The 20,215-nt window shown below is 47.5% G+C and overlaps 1 protein-coding gene across 4 annotated transcripts in view; it reads right to left on the bottom strand.

The window, feature by feature from the left end:
• Positions 1 to 20,215, bottom strand: part of HEG1 (heart development protein with EGF like domains 1) — an 87,502-nt gene that overhangs the window by 22,868 nt on the left and 44,419 nt on the right. For all 4 annotated transcript variants that reach the window (XM_045088782.1, XM_045088780.1, XM_045088779.1 and 1 more), the window contains 8 exons: positions 18,259 to 18,375; positions 17,507 to 17,626; positions 13,301 to 13,404; positions 10,540 to 10,598; positions 10,133 to 10,293; positions 5,980 to 6,114; positions 1,121 to 1,163; positions 951 to 988 (listed from right to left, as the gene is read on the bottom strand). In XM_045088782.1, the coding sequence (XP_044944717.1) occupies positions 951 to 988; positions 1,121 to 1,163; positions 5,980 to 6,114; positions 10,133 to 10,293; positions 10,540 to 10,598; positions 13,301 to 13,404; positions 17,507 to 17,626; positions 18,259 to 18,375 (777 nt within the window). The remainder of the gene's footprint in view (positions 1 to 950; positions 989 to 1,120; positions 1,164 to 5,979; positions 6,115 to 10,132; positions 10,294 to 10,539; positions 10,599 to 13,300; positions 13,405 to 17,506; positions 17,627 to 18,258; positions 18,376 to 20,215) is intronic.

Below are 20,215 nucleotides of genomic sequence, written 5' to 3'. Positions count from 1 at the left end.
TGCATTTTTTTACTTTGTTATTTTATCTTATTTACTTTTTATTTACACTCAAAGTACAGTAATGAAACTTACTAACAAGAAAGTTTTAGGAGCAAAGAAAATACCAGCGAAGATATAAACTGTCAGAGGACTAGGAACTGGGCACTTCTATACATGTTATGAGGTCACGTCTAAGGCACACTCATCTATGGAATGATGGTCAAAGCTCTCCTCAAATAAAGTACTGAATGTTATTATTCCTATTTTATCCTATATCCCAGAATTTCTTTCATTCATTTCTCAGCTCTGGATACCAGAAGACGTCAGTGAAAGTGATCTGAAATGAGTCACAACTGCTTTTCTCCAGGAACTGAATCTGCCCTCCATCCTGCAGCCTGACCTGATTTTCTCCATCAGCTGCGGTCCTGCTCCGGGACTCTTGCTGCTTCCACAATGGATACTGATTAGAGTCTCAAGTCTAAGGGCTAGCTGTCAAGCTAACAGCTTGGTCTGCACGTACTCTGCTAAACTAATCCTCCACTCTGCCTTCTTCTCCTTCCGTCCTAGGCCATACCACACACACCATCCCCAGAACAGCACCAGCCCAGGCTGCCCTGAGACCTTCAAGTTGTTCCCTCTGCCTCCACTCCCTCTCCTCCACACCTGCCACTCAAAGCCTTCCAAAACCTCCAATCCCATCCCCTCCAAGAGGTGCTCCAGGTGCTAGTTTCTTAGACCTGCTCCCTCCCTCCCTGCTCCCGGCCCCACCTAATTTTTTGTGTTAACATTCCATAGTGGGAGCTGTTTAGGAATGCACTCATTTCCCCTGCCAGACCTGGATGCCCTGGAGGGCGCTCTGCTTTCCCCATACCCCTCAGCACTGGAGCTTGTGCACAGAGACCATGTCAGCCCTCTATTCCCCCAAACTCCCCACTCTGCCCCCTTGAAACTCAAGATCTTTGCATACTCACGGTTTCCACAGTTGAGACCACCAAGCCCAAATGGGCAACTGCAAGTCAACAAAGAAAAAGAATGAGAATTAGTTTCAAAAATAAAAAGAAATAACTGCAGCAATCTACCCAAGTAACTTCGAGATCTGGTTTGTAACAAATTTATCAGAAAAAATGGTCATGGAGCCTACCTCATACAGGTTTCATTTTCAAGCCTATATCCATCTTCACATGCTGCAAGAGAAAAAGGAAAATCCATGAATATGTCCCTTGACCTCCCTTGACCCAAACTGGCAGTTATTAGACACCGGCCACCTTAAAGTACACAAGAATATTCTAGAACCAGAAGCCTACAAATTGCTTTAGAATTATCTATAACCTGCCAGCTCAACTCTTAAAATTTTTTTTTACAGATTTTATTTATTTACGAGAGAAAGAACACAAGCAGGGGGAGGGGCTGAGAGAGAGGGAGAAGCAGAGTCCCTGCTGAGCAGGGAGCCCAATGTGAGATGTGGTGCAGAGCTTGATCCTAGGACCCCCGGGATCAGGACCTGAGCTTAACTGACTGAGCCACCCAGGTGCCCAGCTCAACTCTTAATTTTATCACAAAATTTTCTTAACCTGTTGGTGGCTATTGATGGAAATAGTAATATCTACCCTATAGTTCCTCCAACAAATATAATTCTTTTTGGAAGTTCTCTGGGGCCCCTGTGTAACAGCCTTCCATATACACAAATGCTTTATCTTCTTTAATATGGGTCAAACCTTTAACCTGCTGTTGGCCTCATCAGCCCCTTCCAAGAGGAAGTGTGGGAGCTGTGAAATCCTCTGGGACATGGTCCCGGTGGGTGCCTCAGTTTCCACGGGTGAATGCTCACTCTGTCTACAGCCTGTGCAGGGGATTCTGGATGTATCTGGGGGAGTGCTAATCAGCACAGCACCTAAGAGGAGAACTTGGAACCCTCTTCTTGGTGCTGCTGACGGACTGGAGGGCTGTGGCCCAGCCATTGCTGGGAGTCAGCAGTTCCCCAATTTATCCGATCACGGAACACTTGCAACACTATAATAAGCTGACAGAACAGCATGAGCTATAATGTGTGCTTGGATGAAAGCAGACAATAAAAAATGGCCTCATTGTCCAATTCATCGCTGCAGGAAGTGAGAGAAATTTGATTCATGAATAATGTACGATGTACACTGCATTGAAGATCACAGATAAGAAAAGGTCCACGGCATAGAGCAGCGATCCCCTGACAGACAGCGCACATGCTAACGGTGGGATGTGAGTGCCAGCAGCAGGCGTGGTTGGGGGCGAGGGGTGCACACCCTGTGGGCTGGGACAGGCACCCTCCCATCCAACGTGCCACAGCCTCCCCTGTGGATTAGCACGTGATGACATTAAGTGCTGTGGATGTGCTCAGTGCTGTTCGTTCTTCCACGTTGAATGCTGGACACTGTCTGTTTCCACCATCTCTTCTGTTGTCACAGATCGCCAGCATATCACTAGAGTGGACTGGAACAGTTCAGAAAGCACTGCTCTCCACGGCCTACAATTCCCTTCCGGCAGGTCTCTCCAGCTGGAAACCTGGCCTGCCCTGTTCTCACTCCACAGAAGCACTTGCCCTGGGCCGCAGCAGTCTCCTGCACCAAGCAACCATCCTGGGAAAGCTCCTGGGACCTGGGGCAGGTTACCACGGACCACGCCACCCGCCACATACCATTCAGTAAGCGCTCAGTGAGGACACCCCAGAGAAATTTCTCTTGAGCCTTGAGTCCTAAAAAGATGGGGATGCTTCTGAACAACTGTACTTTATTTTATGGTCCCTGTAAGACCATATTTCTTTCTTTGCCCTGGTATCCAGGAAGTTCAGAAGGGGACTGAGGGGCCTACCTTTAGCAAACAGGCAGGACCTGATAGCCTGCCTTTCTGTATTTTTTTGCAACCAAGTAGGGCAAACTCATATCCCATGCAGGCAAGGAGGAACGAGGCCCCCTCCCACATCTTCGACATGCTTGAGTCCGCTGCTGGCCGTCCTCAGGTGGGGCTCCTCTGAGGAAACAGCTGAGCACTCCTGCTTCCTGGGTGTGGGGAGCATCATGCCCAGGCTGTCCTCATGCTCCAGGGGTTTGTGGGAGCTGGGGAGCCAGCCCTGGGTGTCCCACACCTCCATCTGCAGGCAGCTTCCCAGGCACTGCTGGCATCCCTGTGACTCACCACCGTCCGTCTCGGCACTGAGGGCCAGGCTGATGTCACACCGGTCTGTTCTATTCTGAACATTTCTTCCTGGAAATGTTTTTACATCAGATCGACCCACCCTGCCCTCATCTGCCCAGTGGGAGCTATCCCACCCTGGGGCAGTCATCCTGCCAGACGGAATGTCCATCTGGTATCCCGCCCATGAGCTGACGGGCTGGGCTGTTTTCACTGGGCCTCAGAAGGGGCCTCACTTCCTGGCGTCATGATATTTCTTTACTTCTAATGGGCTTGTTTGGTCGCTCATCAAAGATAGCGGGCCACCACAGGCCTGGCACTGTCCTCAGGCTTCTTAGAGGAAAAGCTCACCAGAGAGCTCCAGGGAATGTTAGGCCCCAGCTCCTCTTCTCTACATGCAGGCAGGACTGTGACCCGAGGGGCACTGAAGACAAGATGAGTGTAGTAACAGCTAGTGCTTGTGTCCAGACTGGGGTTGGCCTACGGACACGGGACACAAGCCAGTGGAGGTCTTCTGGCCTTTTCAATACAATTAAGTGGTGGAGTCTTCAAGATTCTTTTTGTTCCCAACTTGCACTGTTGTCCTCCCATATTTGCTGTCCTGGCATCCATGTGTGAATTTGACAGGTAAAGCCCACAAAGTGCTAAGCATGTTCTAGACACAGGCTGGCTTTCAAGGCATTTGGAGCCTGGGGAGAGAAAAAGGCCTGCATGGTGGAAGGAAGTTAAGACCTCAGTGGGAAGGGCACCCACTTTAATTTTATAGGATGCTTTGCAATTCCGGTAAAGCCACTGCGAAGCTCTTTTATGTGACACTAAGGAGTGCATATATGTGTACAACAGAGAACAATACAGGCTCACTGACCAACAGCTTTAGAAAACATACCCACATACCTCTATCTCCCATTGAGACTGAGGACTGACCTCAGAGCTGAAGTGTCCAAAAGGAGACTTGTTTCAAGTTCCCTTGCACTCCAGTACTGATGGTCAGAAGATGTCACTGCCACCCATCAGAACCCAGCCAACAGGGCTATGGTCTGAGGAGCAGCTGCCAAGATCTAATGGCCACGGACAAAAGTCTAACTAACAAGGATACTGCAGAAACAAGGCTTCGTAGGGCCTTGGCAACAAGCCCGAGAGCCAATTAAGGTATCCTCACGCTGCACCATGGGTCCTTACTTGATCAATGTAAGGTTACTGGAGACTGTGTCACTGCATTTGGAAAGTCTTGCACAGTCCTGCTGTCACTACCGCTAGTCTGCAAGCAGGCCATGTAACAAATCGCTGGAAATGGGCACGTGGCTGGGGCCACCAGAGCAGGGGGCAGGGCTATTCTCAAGGCTGTCAGAGACTCCCAGAGACTCAGTGTCCAGGGGCCACCACTCCCATGGACCCCACTTCTACCTACCCTGCCTTCCCTCCTGCCAGCTCCCCAGCACCCCAGCACATGGATTTAGCAGAGGTCACCTTCCGACATGAAGCGGGGCTCAATGCCTTGGCCTCCAAGAACAAGGAATACTTTGCATTAAACCAGGGAAGATGGAACTAGGAAGCGTCATCTTCTTTGCGTCAAAGGTACCAATCAACGCTGTGGGGTCACCGTGCCTCAGGGCTGCTGGCCAGTGCACGGGCCAGCCTCCCCTCCAGAGCCCAGCGCGGGGCCAGCGAGTGGAGCAGAGGGTGTGCACTTTCAAAGCCACTGTGTATGTACCTGAGTCAGAAGGTCTGAAGCTCAGGACGACCGCACCACCCTGAGATATATTTTTATCTGCTCCTGATAGCCAGTCCTCTCCTGCGAGGTCCTCATAGAAAGAGGTGGCGTGTCGCCTTTCCCTAGTATGTGACTTTCATTCAGGGTCCAGTACATCTGTCAGCAGCGGGTGCTGGCCGAGCAGGAAGCCTGTGCTGTAGACATGCCAATGTGAGGCAAGGCTGCCAGCTACACGAGAGCCTTGGTATTGCTCGTTTTTCCTGGGATTACACATTCCAGCAGTCTTTTCTATAAGGCAGGGACGCAGCGCACTGGACTTGAATGAATTTTACTTGGCAGCAGCCTTCCGGCCATCCTTGCAGAGCACCCTTTATTCCAAACTGAATGAATTTAAGTCTCACCTAAAAGGTTAGGAGAATTAGGTTTCTGGTCTCATACCTTTCATGAATACTTTAAACCTGGAACTCACTAATTCATCCAAGTCCTGGATGAAAAACAAGGCCCAATATTGATGGTTTACAAAACACCTCCTTAGACACGACCTTCCTCAATTCCTAGAATGTCCAAGGGAGCACCACTATACCCATTTCACAGAAGAGGAAACTGAGGCTCAGTGCAGCAAAGTGTCTGGCCCAGGAAGAAATGTGGTCCATGAGGTAGAGCCGAGCTCCCGACACTCCTGAGCTCTGGCAGGACTTTGTCCCTGAGGCCATAGCTGCCTCGCAAAGGGACAGGCCTGACTCTGGGCTTGGGTCTCCATTTTCAAAGATTAGCAGACAATAAATCAATCTTTGGGAACTAAAACAATAATTTTCCTAACTTCCCCTAATCGCGGGTGGGGGGTATGGGGGGAGGGGCCGAGGAGGGGTGGGGAAGAGGCACTGCCATCGGCATTCCCATTCTGTCTTCTTTTCCTCTGAGGGTGACTGGCCAGAGCAGTGCGCACCCGTCAGAGATAATGCTATTGTTCTACAGAGATAACATGTCCAATCCCGCTGTGGGCAATAGGACAAAAACAAGTGACCCCCAGTTTGGAACAGTCACACCTCAAGCAGAGAGTTTGGGGCAGAGGAAAGCATCTTCCCTGTGCTGGGACGGGCTGCAGAAGCCCGAGAACTTGCTGATACCTCGGCAGGAGTGGTCCATCTTGTTGAACTGGAAGTAGCCCGACTTGCACTGGCACAGGGCGACGCCATCCAGGTCAGTGCAGATGGAAGTCTCCTTGTCACATTCTGGAGTCTTCCGCTTGCACAAGCTACCCGCTAGAAATGGAAAAACAAGACGGTGACACAAAACAAAACCTCCACTTCAAACCCGAAGATGCATGAACTTTCTATTTAAAGAGGCTCGGAGCACAGTTTCTTGAAAAGCCCACCTGGTGCAAGTCTCCTTTTGGAGGCCCCCTTGGAGCCCCTTCTGCCATTCCTTCCCCAAGCAGGCCGTGGGACAGAAGAAACCCCGATCCCAGCAGCCACAGCAGCCATGGCCTACCCCGGGGGGCCAGCACAAAGCCAGGAACCATCGCCATGCCCCACTGAGGAAGCAGGGAAGTGCAGACCTGTCTCCAGCAGAGGGTGTGTCTGGGGCTGCTCTGGGTCCCTGAGGCCTCAAGGGAGGCCGTGCACTCACAAGGCAAGGCAGCCTGCTGCCCACACATGGATCCCAAGGGCCGGCGGGGCGGGTCTTCCGCTGTCCCAGCATGGTGTTCTTTCACTACGTTTCCTGGCTGCCTCCCGCTATGCTGGAGGTTTCCTGGGGGCTTTTCCATCTCAGGGGCTCCATCACTGTGCCCAGGGATGGTCAGACACAGCGCTCAGCACATGCACGCCCAAGGGGCTGTTGGGCCACGGTCCCTAGGCCGTCACCACGGGTCGGGGGCGGGGGCAGGAGTGGGCAGAGGAGTGTCTCTTTCAGGCTTCTCAGTGAGCCTGGTGAGGTTTTCCATTTTTCTAATTTTTCTCTCTTAAATACAACCTTTTCACAATAACCAAAGGAAACTTTCTACACAGAGATCAACTTGGCTTGTCCAGCTCTGGGCAAGTGGCTGTGCCCATGTCATGGGTGACAAGGAAATATTTCCTTATCCAAAAGCATTCATTGCTGGGCATGTGGCCCTCCCTAAGGCTGTATACAGCAGACCCTCCTTGAGGCTGCATACGGTAGATCCTCTCTGTACACACGAGACCTAAAGAGGGTATGTTTACTATCTGAGACAGGTCCGACAAAATGACACATGTAAATGGGGTACACAGTAGAACAAAACTAGGCAACTAACTGGAGAACAAGCAGTAACATCTTCATAGCTGGGGAAAGGGGAGAGCGACGCTGAGATTTGCTCTTGCTGTTGGGAGGTTAAGAGCAAGTTTGCAACCCAGAGATGTCACCAAAGGGCAATGTGTATATATGGTGCCAGGAGGCATGGTCTCCGCTCTCCCATCTTAAGGAAGACATCAATGTATTAAAGAACCAGGAATCGGCTCTTATCATGGCACAGCTGCCCCCACCATGGGTGATGAGAACAGACACCCACACGGGGTCCCCGCATCCGCCTTCTGTTCTGAGTCCCAAGGGCTGGGGACCTGCTGGATGGCCTGGTCACAGGGAGGTAAGTTTAGGACACAGCTTTGGTTTTCAACATTGCATTTCCTGTCCTTATCATTGGAAGCTGGCGTGCTAAAGCAGAAATCCATTTGCGTGTGTGATAGAATTTCCTTTGTTTGTTGTGAAAAGGTTGTATTTAAGAGAGAAAAATTAGAAAAATGGAAAACCTCACCAGGCTCACTGCGAAGTTGGCACTACAGAGGTTCCAACCCCCCACCGTCCCTCCTCTAAACTTTTGAAGGCTTTGCCAATCCTCAAGCCTTAATATAAAGAAATACTTCTGGGGCAAAAGGCAGGCGCTGGCCTTGTCCAGGAGCCAGTCTGAGTTGTCTGGCCTGATTAGATATTTTCTGGAAGCCAATGTCACATTTTCCTTCCATCCTGCCCATGAATCCAGCCTGCTGGCAAATACCAATCACCTGCTAAAGCATCCCTTCCCTGCGCAGAAGCAAAGAAAGTTGGCCTTGCCCCTGCAAGAGAGGAACTGCCAACCTAAAAATCCTTAAAGAACATTCGGTCATAAATCCATCAAATGCAACCATGTACAATCCCATTTTCATTTTAAGCCTGACAATGTGTGTGTTCTCCATCCACAATTCCCATGGTTGTTCCTGGGCATAACATCCGCAGGACAGACAATGAGAACTTATGTAAATCCAAGGCTGTGACACTCCTTGGGGGATTTCCAAAGACTCTCAACCTCTGGAGGCATGAGAACTGCGGTCCTCTGGAAGATAAGGAAGTGGAAAGCCCAGAGTAGCCCAGTGCGGCCCATATGTTTGAAACACCCAGATGTCAGAACATGACAGCCCCTGCTTATCCAAGCTACCTCTCTTGTACTCGAAAGGTGAGCACGACACAGAGTTGGGTACGGAGAAGAACCTGGAGAAGAACTGGGAGGAAAAACAGAGAAGTCAGCCTGTTTTCAGCTGAGATGCATGGCTGTCTTTGTTTTCAACAGCTCTGAAAGGGGAGGTACAGTATGGGGGCCAGTATAGGTCAGCGCAGGGGAGCAGATGAGAAAACTCTAGCCCTTGCTCTTTAATTTTGCTCTGAACCTAACAGTGCAATGAGAAAAAAGGAAATCTTAAAAAAACAAAACAAAGAATGGGACCTCAGCAAGGAAGCAAGGAAGACAGGAGCTTCCCCATTAGCCACATCCAAGCAGTAGAAAGAATGGAGTCAGAGAGTGGGCGTGGCTACTTCTAAGCAGGTACTTACAACTCCAAGTATGTGGCCACTTGATTTGCAAGTCATGAAATGCATTTACTAGGGACATAGAAGTAACCCACTACAATGCTGACCACATAGGATGTAGTCTCTAAGTATTCAGTGAATTGAAAGGTCCCCTTCCTACTTGCTAGGAAAAACCGGGACCTTTGAATAACTGGAAGAGAAACAAAGTAAAATCAAAGAGCTCTTGCCTCCAAGTAGAGCGCACAGTATAACTGGACGTAAACTTTTTAGTTAATTTCCCAGTGATGCTAAATAACAGCCGCTTCCGTTCCAGAAAGCTTAGCTCCTTTTCTCCCCCAAATGAATAACCAGTCTTGCAATGAGCTAGAGTTCTAGCATCTATGCTTGGGCACAAGGGTACCCCTAGTTCCCAGGCTCTGCTGTGACAGAGCCATGAGGAGAGCCCTCTGGATCAGCACTCAGAAAGCCCAGGGCCACTGGGAACATCCTGGATCTTCCAGCAGATACAGCACCAAACCTGCTCCCAGCAACTTCCGTTGGTGTCTGGACACCCGACGGGGAGGCTCCCAGACTCTGCATCCTTCGCATGTCCTGACTGGGTAGCACAGTTTGCTAACTGGAGCCCACTCTGATCGCTGACAAGACAGCAGCAGGAGTAAGCCCCCTTGGTGAGCAAGCCCTTTTAATTCTAGTAAAGTTTTCCCATCCCAGAGGCAAAACTTCCTTTCTAAGACCCAAATCTGCCTTATGAAGTTCTTGTCTATAATCCCCTTTTTAATCTGCTTCATCAGAAACAGATGTACTGCAGAAACTCTGACAAAACAGGTAAAGAGTAAATAAGAAAAGGGTTAGGAATGGCCCCATGAGTAGGGTCTGGTCTGTACTATTATGGTCTTGTTTCTATGCATTGATCATTTGCAAAAACACAAGATGGGTAACACTGGCCATGGTTTTTTTTGTTTTGTTTTTTTACTTAATGGAATATCATGATGCAGATCTGAGGTATTGATAAGCATGTATATTCTGTGTGTGACTTTGTCTCCCCAGAGAAAGCTGGAACTTTTCAAGGTCAAGAAGACTGATTTCATTACAAATGCTCTTGCATCCCTTCCCACACCAATAAAGTCCAGGAGAAACAGGAGAGACAGCGTGCCAAAGACCAGGTGACTTTAAGGCTATGCATGAGTGTGCATGCGCATGTGTATCAAGGTACAGACACGTGAAGGCCTTTTGCTTGACATATAAGTAGGCTCCATGCCCAGCGTAGAGCCCAACACGGGACTTGAACTCATACACCTGAGACCAAGACCCGAGCTGAGGTCAAGAGTTGGATGTTCAACCAACTTAGCCACCCAGGTGCCCCCCGCAGAACACCCGTTTCAAACATAGACTGGCTCTGTGACCAGCATGTGGAGCCAGAGCCCCAAGTGCCCCTGTACCTAACCGTATGGGCAGTGTCCTCCCAGAGGACCATCCTCTTACCTTTAAAGATCCGCCTCTGAGATCCCAAGAGCTGGCAGACCTCAGCAGAAGATCTACAGGAGTTGACACAGTTCTGCATCCCATCGGCCAGGTCAAACAGCGTCACGTTGGAGGCCAAGGAGAAGGTGGTTTGCAGAGACACAACCACGGCATTGGACTCCCTGTTGGCAAAGTGGGTAAGTTTTTAATTATCCTAGAATGCCACGTGGGCCCCAGGGTTTTTGGAAAATGAATGCATCTCCATTCTCCTGGAAGGGAATGGGAGAGCATGGAGGTCCAGTTACCTTGGCCCTAGGTCACTCTGTGGCTTGGTCAAACAGGGCCCAGTTTTGTTGCTGTTGCCGATGTTAAAATAATCTCCCCTTTATGAAGACTGGTTCACAAGGGAGTGTAATTCTGTTACTTACCCAGAAGCATAAACTGTGGATCGGGTATAACCAGGTAATGCCGAAAAACACATATTTAACTGAAAGGAAAAATAGGTTTGTCATTAACTGTGAGTTAGATCAAAGTCTTAGACCTAGAACCAGTTTTCTATTTTCAGGATAAAACTGGCATTTTCCAGCCCTCAAGTTACCAGCAGGCAGTTTTACAGAGCAGTTGTGTCCTTTTTTTGTGCCCTTCTTAAATACCTCCCTGCTCTTGTTCTGTTGTTCCCTGAGTACAAAGGGAGAGAGGCAGATAGTAAATCAGTGGGGAAAATCTTGGCAGGAAATGATGTTCAGAACAGCACCCTTGGATGCAAAACATTTTCAAAGGAACAGATCTCTTCTAAGACCAGGGTTTCAAAAAACTCAGAGGCAACTGTTTATTTGGACTTTGCAGAGTGAACAAGGCTCACTGAAAAGGCTTTAGCTACCCCAGGTCTGGCAGGTCCTACACAGACCCCTCATAATCTACAGTGAGTTGACCTAGCTCAAAGATAGGTCCTCTTCAAAAAGGATCTCCACGGGAAATCACATTACGTGGGTCAAGAGCCCCTTTGTTGAGAGCAAATTAAGAGTGACTTTCCCTGTGTTTGCCTTGTACCCTCAGAGAAAGCAGAAAATCCCTCTAGGGCATAAAGTTCCATGCCTGCCTTTCTGCTCCCCCAATAGTAGGGGCTGGGGATCCTTTCTGGGCAGGAGAAAGTCATAATACCTTGACCTATGCAGACGTGCCTGTCTTCAAAGCCTGTATGTCAGGCACACCTGACTCTTATTAGATGGATTCAAACATAGGATGTTAGGAAACCTTTCCTGGCTTTGAGTGACATTGCTCTATATTCCAATGGGCAATGATTTATTCATAGTATAATGACTTAAACTTTTTTCCCAAGGAAAAAGAGAAAAGGCACATTTCAGAACAGAATGGCATCTTGGGGAAGGCCATTTAAATGGCTTCTCTAGTCACTGCTTAAATCTTCACTATTCTTGGGCATGGGGATGTCACATCACTAATAAATTATACATTAATACTGGGTGAAAATAAACAAATCAGGGAAGTCACTGAGTGCCGTGTACTGGGAGGGACTGCATCTCTGCATGGGTTTGAAGCCCCTGTACGATCCCAGAAGGAAATATTGACCTACAGCACAACCAAAAGGCAACTGTGTGGAAGTGACAAGAACCCCAGATTGGTAGGTTAGCAGACATAATATCCTGCTGTATGGTAAAGAATTTAAGCTTGCCCGAAGAGAGGTCTAGTCCTTGGCTTCCAGGAGGTCATCTCCTCCTGCCTTTGTCCACCTAGAGGCCCTGGGCTACTCCAAATATCTAACAACATGATTTCTGTGGGGCTTTGGGTTATATGGTATCAGCCTGACCTCCAGAAGGACTGGAGACTGAAGTCAGCCATATGAGCATTTGACTATGTCCACATATTGGCTCTTGACACCAAGGCTCAGGAGACCTTCGCTGGTTAGCAGGACTACATGATACTGTATACATCATTGCCAAGAGGAGTTAACATGGTATGCGACTCCACGGGGAAAAGAAAACTGAAAGGGCCTAATTGGAATCCTCCTTGATTCTGCCCTGTGTGTCTCCCATGGCTGATTGGGACCTGGACCTTTTCACTGTAATAAACCACAACCATGAGTTTAAGAGTGTCCGTAAGATCTGAGTCCTTACAGTGAATTATCAAATCTGAGGGTGGTCTGGGGGATCCCCAAACTTGCAAATGGTGTCAGAAGTGAGGCTGGTCTAGTGGACTATTCCTTAATGTTGCACCTGCCCTGTGTGAACTCAGGCAATGTCATTAACTTTCAGGGCTTCCTGTTCTTCTAGCTGTAAAGGGGCTGACAATACCTCTTACAGGAGTGAGGCTTCTGGCAAAGTGCCCATCGTAGAGTAGATGCTCTGTTGATACGGAAATGGAACTGGAATCTAAATTTTACACAAATAGAATCTACAGTTCTATAAAACCCTATAGGTTTTGGCTAATTTACTCTTACTCATAAAGAGCAAATAAAATTGAAATCAGAAACTAATCAATGTCTAAAACGTATTTTAATGGCAATTTTCAATGTTCTAAACACCAAATTTTAGACTCAGGTAGCAGACAAGAGATAAAATTTACTACCTGAGCTTCATTTTCATCTCCCTTCTTTTTCATTTTTCTTTCTTTCTTTCCTTTTTTTTTTCTTCCCCTGACAAAAAGAAGCAAAGAGGGAAAAAAGAGGAATCAAAGGCCCTCTAGATAATCTATGCAGTGAATTCTCAACCTTGGAAAATCAGGATTAACTGATACACCTTCGGCATTGCCCTGAGGAGAAAGAGCATCCTTCTCCCCAAGTTCGGAAACAGAAAGAAAGTCCCACAGCATGTCAGTTGCAGATGGGATAGTAGAATTTTCTGGATCTTTCCTCATTGCCAATAGTTCTCACTGGTGCATGGCTTCTAACCATCTGTGACTCTGAGGCTGCACATGAAAAAGAAACGCCAAGGCACTGATAAAGGCTGCATGTGAAGGCACACAGAAGAAATGCTTTTCTTGGGCACCAGTAGTTCTCAGCACCTCCCTTCTATTTCTGAGAAGCTTTTAATTTTATCATGAAGTTTACCTTCCAAACATAATGGAAATGAATATCCTAGGAGATACAGCTGATCCCATGAAGTTCCCAATTCCAAATGAAATCTGTTGGAGAAAACAAAGGACTCGAAGCAAGATGCCTTTTGGAAAACTTACTGTTTTGGTGATCTCATTTTCAACTTCATGTAGGTCTGCTTTCTTCTCCATGGTGGTATTGAGAAATGTTTTCTTTAATTTGAACTCTGCCACGAAGGTTCTAACTGGAAATTAAAACACAACCTGTCAGAGCGTGCAACCACGCGTGGCTATGTGTTTGTGAGTCTCTGGTGTGCCCCTCTTTATTGCACCTTGTAAGACAGTCTGGGTGCATGTCTTTCTCCTTGAGGGTAGAAAACACCTCTCCCTCTTCTAGCTCCCTTCGAAGAAGATGGGTGTCCACTGAGCTGGGCAGGAGGCTCGGACCGAGTAAATCTTTGAGTCAGAAATGCCAAGGAGCCTTCTGCACATTGTGTGGGCTGCTGTGGGGAGCCATCCTGAGACTTCTCTGAGAGATCTCTGATCGGCCTACATAACCGATGATAAGTAAAGCATGTGACAAAGAAGAAAGACCGGCTGGCTTAAATGATACAACCCCAGGAGGAGGGGAGATGTGGGGTCAGGCCTGAGAAAGCTCTCCACAGAGCACCACCCTTGTCCTCTAGGCCCATGCTGTGAAGCCCTCAGCTTCAAGGCGTGCTTTGGTTTCCTCTTCTGGTCAGCATCACCCCATCAGCCCCCACCCTCTCACTCACAGGAAATGCCCACTTTATCACTGATGAAAGACACTTCCAGAAATCAGCTCACGGATTCAGGACAACTGATGGGCTATGGGGGAAGGTGCCAAACATCTGTGGTGCGCCGGCACTCAGGAGGCTGCCAGGCCCCACTGTCACAAGCCAGGCAATGCACATGCCCCAAATTCAAGATATTGTTGAGTTCAGGCCCGAAAGAAAGCAACCTTGCTTTCAAGGTCCATTTCATGCATAAAGTAAACTTGTATTTAACATCAATTTGTGCTGATGGGGCCTGAGGGGGAATGGAACTTAAAAATGGGCAGACGTCTGACCAACAATTAGTATAGCCTGCTTTATATCTGCCTCTTATCTTCCTTTATATTAAATTCTTATCTTTCCCTCTGGACAGAGGCGGGGGTAAAGATTCAAAGCACAGGAACCCATAAGGCTGCTCCTTCACAGAAAGCTTGCCTGCGGAATTAAGAAAAAGGCCCACAAATGAGCCAGGGAACACATTTAACATCTTATACTTACTGTCTAAAGCCCTTAATCCTTATTTAACATCTTTTTGCTTGTTCTACAGTTCAGTGAAGCCAGCTGCTCAGGACTCTTGCTGAGCAGCAGGGAGCTCTTTGAAAACATTCTTGGCCAAATGAAAGCATTTCAGCGTGCTCTAATTTGCATGTTCCTCTGATGTTTATGAACAATGAAGCTAAATGACTTGAAAAGGGAAAGATGATTGTTAACACAAAAGCACCACTCTCTCGGCTCTCCTCCTCCTGATCTGAGGTGCCTGGGGGACCCTGGGCACACAGGCTTCCAGAACCACCACCTCGCTCCTTCATCTACACTTCTCCCTGGTCCAGGCTGATACCCAGATTCCCAGGATGGAAATACACATCTTGTAAATGTTAAGTACACAGACCTCTTCTGAACCAGGACAGTGAACGTGGCCTTGCTTTCAGTGCAGCTATGAAAACGGCATCACACCACCCTCCAGCCGCCAGCCCCTGCCCAGCACAGGGACATCTTCATGCCTACTTTACCTCACCTGGCTGCAAGGGAATTTTCTACTTCATGCTCAACTGTGGATTTACATCGGTGATAGAAATGATATTTTAAATTACTTGTTTTTTATTTCATTAAGCTTTAAATTCCAACTCCAGTAGAAGGAACATACTGTCATATGAGTTTCAGGTGTCCACTACAGCGAATGAATGATTCTGTACATTACTCGGAGCTCATCAGGACCAGGGTGCTTCTTCGTCCCCATCCCGTTTCCCTCATCCCTCTTACCCTCTCCCCTCTGGTAATCATCAGCTTGTTCTCTAGAATCAAGAGTCTGTTTCTTGGTTTGTCTCTCTCTTTTTTATATCAATGATTTTTTTTTTAAAGATCCATGATGATTACTTTGTATTCAGAGTACCTGGTGCTTTCATTGCTTTCAATTCTGCTCCAAGAGGTTAGGGACTAATGTTAAATGATACCTCCCATCCGGAGAACTCTACCATTTTCCAAGCTGGCTCAGATACTTTATTTTATCTGATCTTCACAATAACCTTGAGTGGGAAGCAGAGCAGGTGGTAATCTGATTTTACAGATGAGAACACTGAGGCTGAGGGCTTCTGTGCCATCGCCAGTGGCTCTGGAGCTGGAAGCCAGGCAGTGGGGCTAATGGCAGGGGCAACTTTCACAGTGGTTCAAAACAAGATAACCCTAGCTTCTCCATTCTTTTTTTTTTTTTTTAAAGATTTTATTTATTTATTTGACAGAGAGAGATTACAAGTAGGTAGAGAGGAAGACAGAGAGAATGTGTGAATGCAGTAAGATAATCAGCTGAGCAGAGAGCCCAATGCGGAACTCAATCCCAGGACCCTGAGATCATGACCTGAGCCGAAGGCATCGGTTTAACACACTGAGCCACCCAGGCGCCCCCTAGCTTCTCCATTCTTAAACTAAAGCCTCCAGGCCTATTTCTACCAGGGTGCAGCAAAATGGAATAGGTTACCCAAAAGCAAGTTAGCTAATACAGAAAGAGGAGTTCTTGATTTTCAACAGATGTCTAGAGGCCTAGATTATTTTTTCCTTAATAATGCTTTGACTTGATCCTTGTATTTTACACCATTTCCAAAATTCTACCATTAATTTAGTAGGGTACCAAGTGTTTGAAATAAATTTTGAGGCCCATGACGAAGCTGCTTTCCCCCAGGGTGCCATGTCAGCGAAATGAACTTTCCAGTTCTGTAAAAATGTTCCTTGGGACCAGAACATCATGGATGCAGTCAGCCAAGCCCCCAACACCAAGTCACTTCTGGGCCCAGTACTTACTCCCTTGTCCTTGATCCTTCTAAGTAAGGTCAGATAGGCAACCCTAGCCAATCAGGCCCTGTTTCAGAACTGACCGGGCTTCTAGCCCTCTACAGACTCATCCTTACCCAAAGCCCTCTGGGGGAGAGAGCTCCACTGCCCGTGAGACCCCAGACTCCCCCAGGCCATGGTGGTTCTCCCTTAAATAAAGGACCTCAAACTCATTACCTAACCATTTGGGTTTTGTCATCTGACACAACCTTCCTAAAATATCTGATGATTCCCCTCAGCCCGTGGGCAACAGGCATTCATGCAAAGGTCACAGACATTTGTTCTCTCAAAAAGATATTTACTGAGCACTTTTTGCACGTTAAGTATCACACTGTTCAACTGAAGATGATTCAAAGATGAGTCACTTTACCTGCCAGTTTCCCTATCCCGCTTAGATAACTCTATGTTCTGCACTTCTCATTTCTTCAACAAGTTAACGTGTTGAACTCAGCACTCTGAAGCAGGGTTAGACCCTATGTGCAAGGAAGCTTTTCTGATGAACACACTATTATGTGATGAGAGCTGTGGGATGGAATGCAGCCTCTCAGCGAACAGGTGCATAAACTTGGCCACTTAGCACCTTGTCAGGACCTTAGTTTTCACTTGTGTTTGCGTTTTAACCTATAAACTGGAGTATATCCAAAATCAACCAGTTTCAAGACTATCAAATTAGGAAATGAAATAGGACAGACTGTAATGGTCCAATTACAGCAGCTTTATAAAAATGTATCTGCCTATGGACAGGCCTATGAAGATCACTTTTACAAATGAATGTGTGAATGCAGTAAGATCATCAGGGTTTTATTCTCTCTTTTTTCTCCCTTAAAAATATTTTTTATTACTATGTACTTAGAAGATCCCTTTGAAATATATTTTTTCCTAACTATAGGGTGGAATGGTTAGGCAAATAGTATTGTGAGCCAATAATGGCATGTCCGTGCAGTCCTTGGGATATTTTTGGTAATATGGAAAAATGTTTAAGATATAAAGTTTGTACAAATACCACATGGTTTCAACTATATAAAAATACAGGGCACACTAAAAAAGATTGCAAATAAGGCGCTATGTCTCTGAGTGATTAAAAAATAGGTAGCAATTTTACTTCTTTCTTATTCCTTAAGTTTATGCCTTGGACAAATACCCATATTGTTTAGGGAGGAAAACAGTCAAGGTTATTTTAAAAAATACATTGTGGTGCAGGATACCTTCCAAGGTAGATTCATTCTCTTACCCAGATTGCATATTCCCTTTTCCAGCTGATAGCCAACAGGGCATTTGCAGGTGAAGGATCCCTGAGTATTGTTGCATGTGGCCAGGGGTGGGCAGGGGTTCAAGAGACACTCATTCACATCTGCAGAGGAGAGCAAACAGGGCCATACTGAATCCACGGCAGACAGCAAAATCATTATCCGGTCCAGTGAGCGTGTCCTAAGAGCCAAACGGCACTAGGCGCATTGGGGCCCAGAGATGAGAAGGATGCTACCCTTGTCCTCCAGGGGCTGCCCGTCTATTGAGGGTAGAGGCAGCTGTGTGGACAGCTGACATAAATACAAACCAGGATTTGAAAGTACAGAGAGAGAGAGGAAGATTTCGACGGGAGGGAGAATTAAGGACTGTTGCAAATAACATCTGAACTAAGACTAGAAAGACTTTAACAAGCAGATGGGTGGGTGGGGAGGCTGAGGCACCAGCGAAGTGAAGGCTGGAGGCGGGGAAGCCAAAGGATCTTTAGGGAGCTGTAGATGGTCCAGTGTGGCACGGGTGCAGGGGGCCCACAGAACAGAGCCAGATCATGGAGGCTTGTCAACGTTACTGTCTGACCTTACTTTGCAGACAACACATAAGCATGCTGACTCTCCCATCGGCAGGATATTAATTAAGAAAAAAAATCCTACTCTCCTCCACTTTGAAGGGAAATAGTGTCATTGCTGATCTCAATGAGGTAGTGTGGTACAGACCGCTGGGGGTGAGTTTTCCTCTTACCCACACTGCAGTCATCCCCTTGCCAGGAGGGTGAGCACTCGCATCGGTACCCGCGGCCGGTGGGGTCTGCGACGCATTTCCCGTCGTGAAGACAAGGGTTCACGGCACAGCTGTTAACTAAAAACACATCCCGGAATAAAGCAGTTAATCACAGAGGAAATGTAAAAGCAGCTCTAGGTAAATATTTAATTCTTCTGGCTAATATTTGATTTTTGCTTATTTCTGTTGACTTACCCCAAAAGGTCACACCACTAAAATAGAACAGGTTCCTAAGAGGTGCGGAAAAGGTGCGGTGGGGACGGGACCCCGGTGCTAGTTCGTGAGTGGACACATGTGTTAGACATGTGTCTAGACCCCTGGATGCAAAAACCGGTTCAAATCGAGATGCTGCTGACATGCTTCCAGGTCGCTGGGTTGAGGACTGATGGTTATATTGTCTTTGACACTTAGACAAGTCTACCTGAATCCATACCAATTTAAAACACACATCAGGGGGAAGAAGTCCCTGACTGACCATCCTCCCTGCTCCAGGCTTCTCCCCTTTCAAAAAAACAAACCCAAAAATCAAAAATCAAAATATAACCGGGCCTTCACATATGTTGCCATCATTTGGAAAAACATCGAAGTGGGACACCCCGGTGCCCTTTTCCCATAATGTAACGATGAGCCCTCTCTGACTCATTTAGGCCTTAAAGGCACCCAGGCTTCATTGTTCCCTTGGACTCCCAGCTCCCAGAGCAGAGACCAGAACTCTGGATTCTGGTGTCAAGAACCAGCACTGTCATGCTCCAGGTACGTAATGACAGCCTACTAAAGACTTATGCCACATGCTCAGGAGAGTCGAAACCCATCGCATAACTGCATCTCTTCCAAGCAGAAGAATCACTGGTAGAAGGAGAAAAAGGAGGCCGACATCAAGAGTTGCAACACCAAAAACAAAAACCCCAAACAAACAAGCTAACCCTAAAGACGGTGTTCCTATTCCAGAAGACTGCTTTATGTATCCCTAAAATCACCGACAGGAGCACGGCCCCTCCAAAACCAAACTCTGTCCCACTGACACTGTCAGAAAAACCCTCCTGACAGCCAGCCATGATGCTGTTAATTCTGCCCTACAGTTATCATTGTAATGACTATAATCGGCTCTAAAGGAGATTTGTGAATTATGTTCCATCTGGTCCTGGAATATGTTTGGCAGGAAATGACGCTCCTCCTGGAGTCCCGAGGCATGGCTCCCAGCCTCCACGGAGAAGTCTACTTTTCATGTCCCAGAGATACTCGGGTTGCTGGCACAAAGAAGGCATCAATGCGCCGGGCATGGGGGGCTGGCAGCAGGGGTGGTGATGGCCCTTCTGCCCTTTGGCTGGCCGTGGCCGACTGGCCGGAACTAGGACACTGACTGAGCTCCCTGCTCTAGCCGCTACAAAGCATTCTCTTCTTTCCTCCTTCCTTAAGGCTGTCAGTCTCCCTGTCAGCCCTGCACCAACAGCAGTGTTCCTTCCTCGGGTCTGGACAAGCCAAAGGTACAATTCTGAACATGACATTGAAAGATCTTTCACTCTAATTCCTTCCACTCTTCCTTGAATTATGAAGAGTCACACAAATGGCTTTATTTCTCCCATGCTGTCCACTTTCACACAAATACAAAGATAAGCCCAAGGGCAGTATAAATGGCTCGGATCACCCTATCACTACCGGAAAACATTTGTTCAGCATCCTTTTATGGAACATGTCCCTTTCCTACATTTGTCAACTAGCAACACACTCCCAGGAAGACCAAGGAGCCTAGGCTTTCCTCGGATCCAGAGAAGCCTTCCCAGCAACTGAGAAGAGAAGCTCAGGGCTTTGACCCAGGAGCAGTGGGTAATCACTCCGTGTCTTAGAAAGGTCACCTGAAGCTTCTCGAGTGCAGTGTTTCCAAAGTCAGTTCCCACATCACTTCCCTGCTCCAGCCTTG

The sequence above is a fragment of the Mustela putorius genome, unplaced genomic scaffold (genome assembly GCF_011764305.1).
Source record: "Mustela putorius furo isolate JIRA1106 unplaced genomic scaffold, ASM1176430v1.1 tig00003834_pilon_pilon_pilon, whole genome shotgun sequence".
Lineage (NCBI taxonomy): Eukaryota > Metazoa > Chordata > Mammalia > Carnivora > Mustelidae > Mustela > Mustela putorius.
The sequence above is the reverse complement of the archived record's forward strand: the minus strand, read 5'-3'. Positions and strand labels throughout refer to the sequence as shown.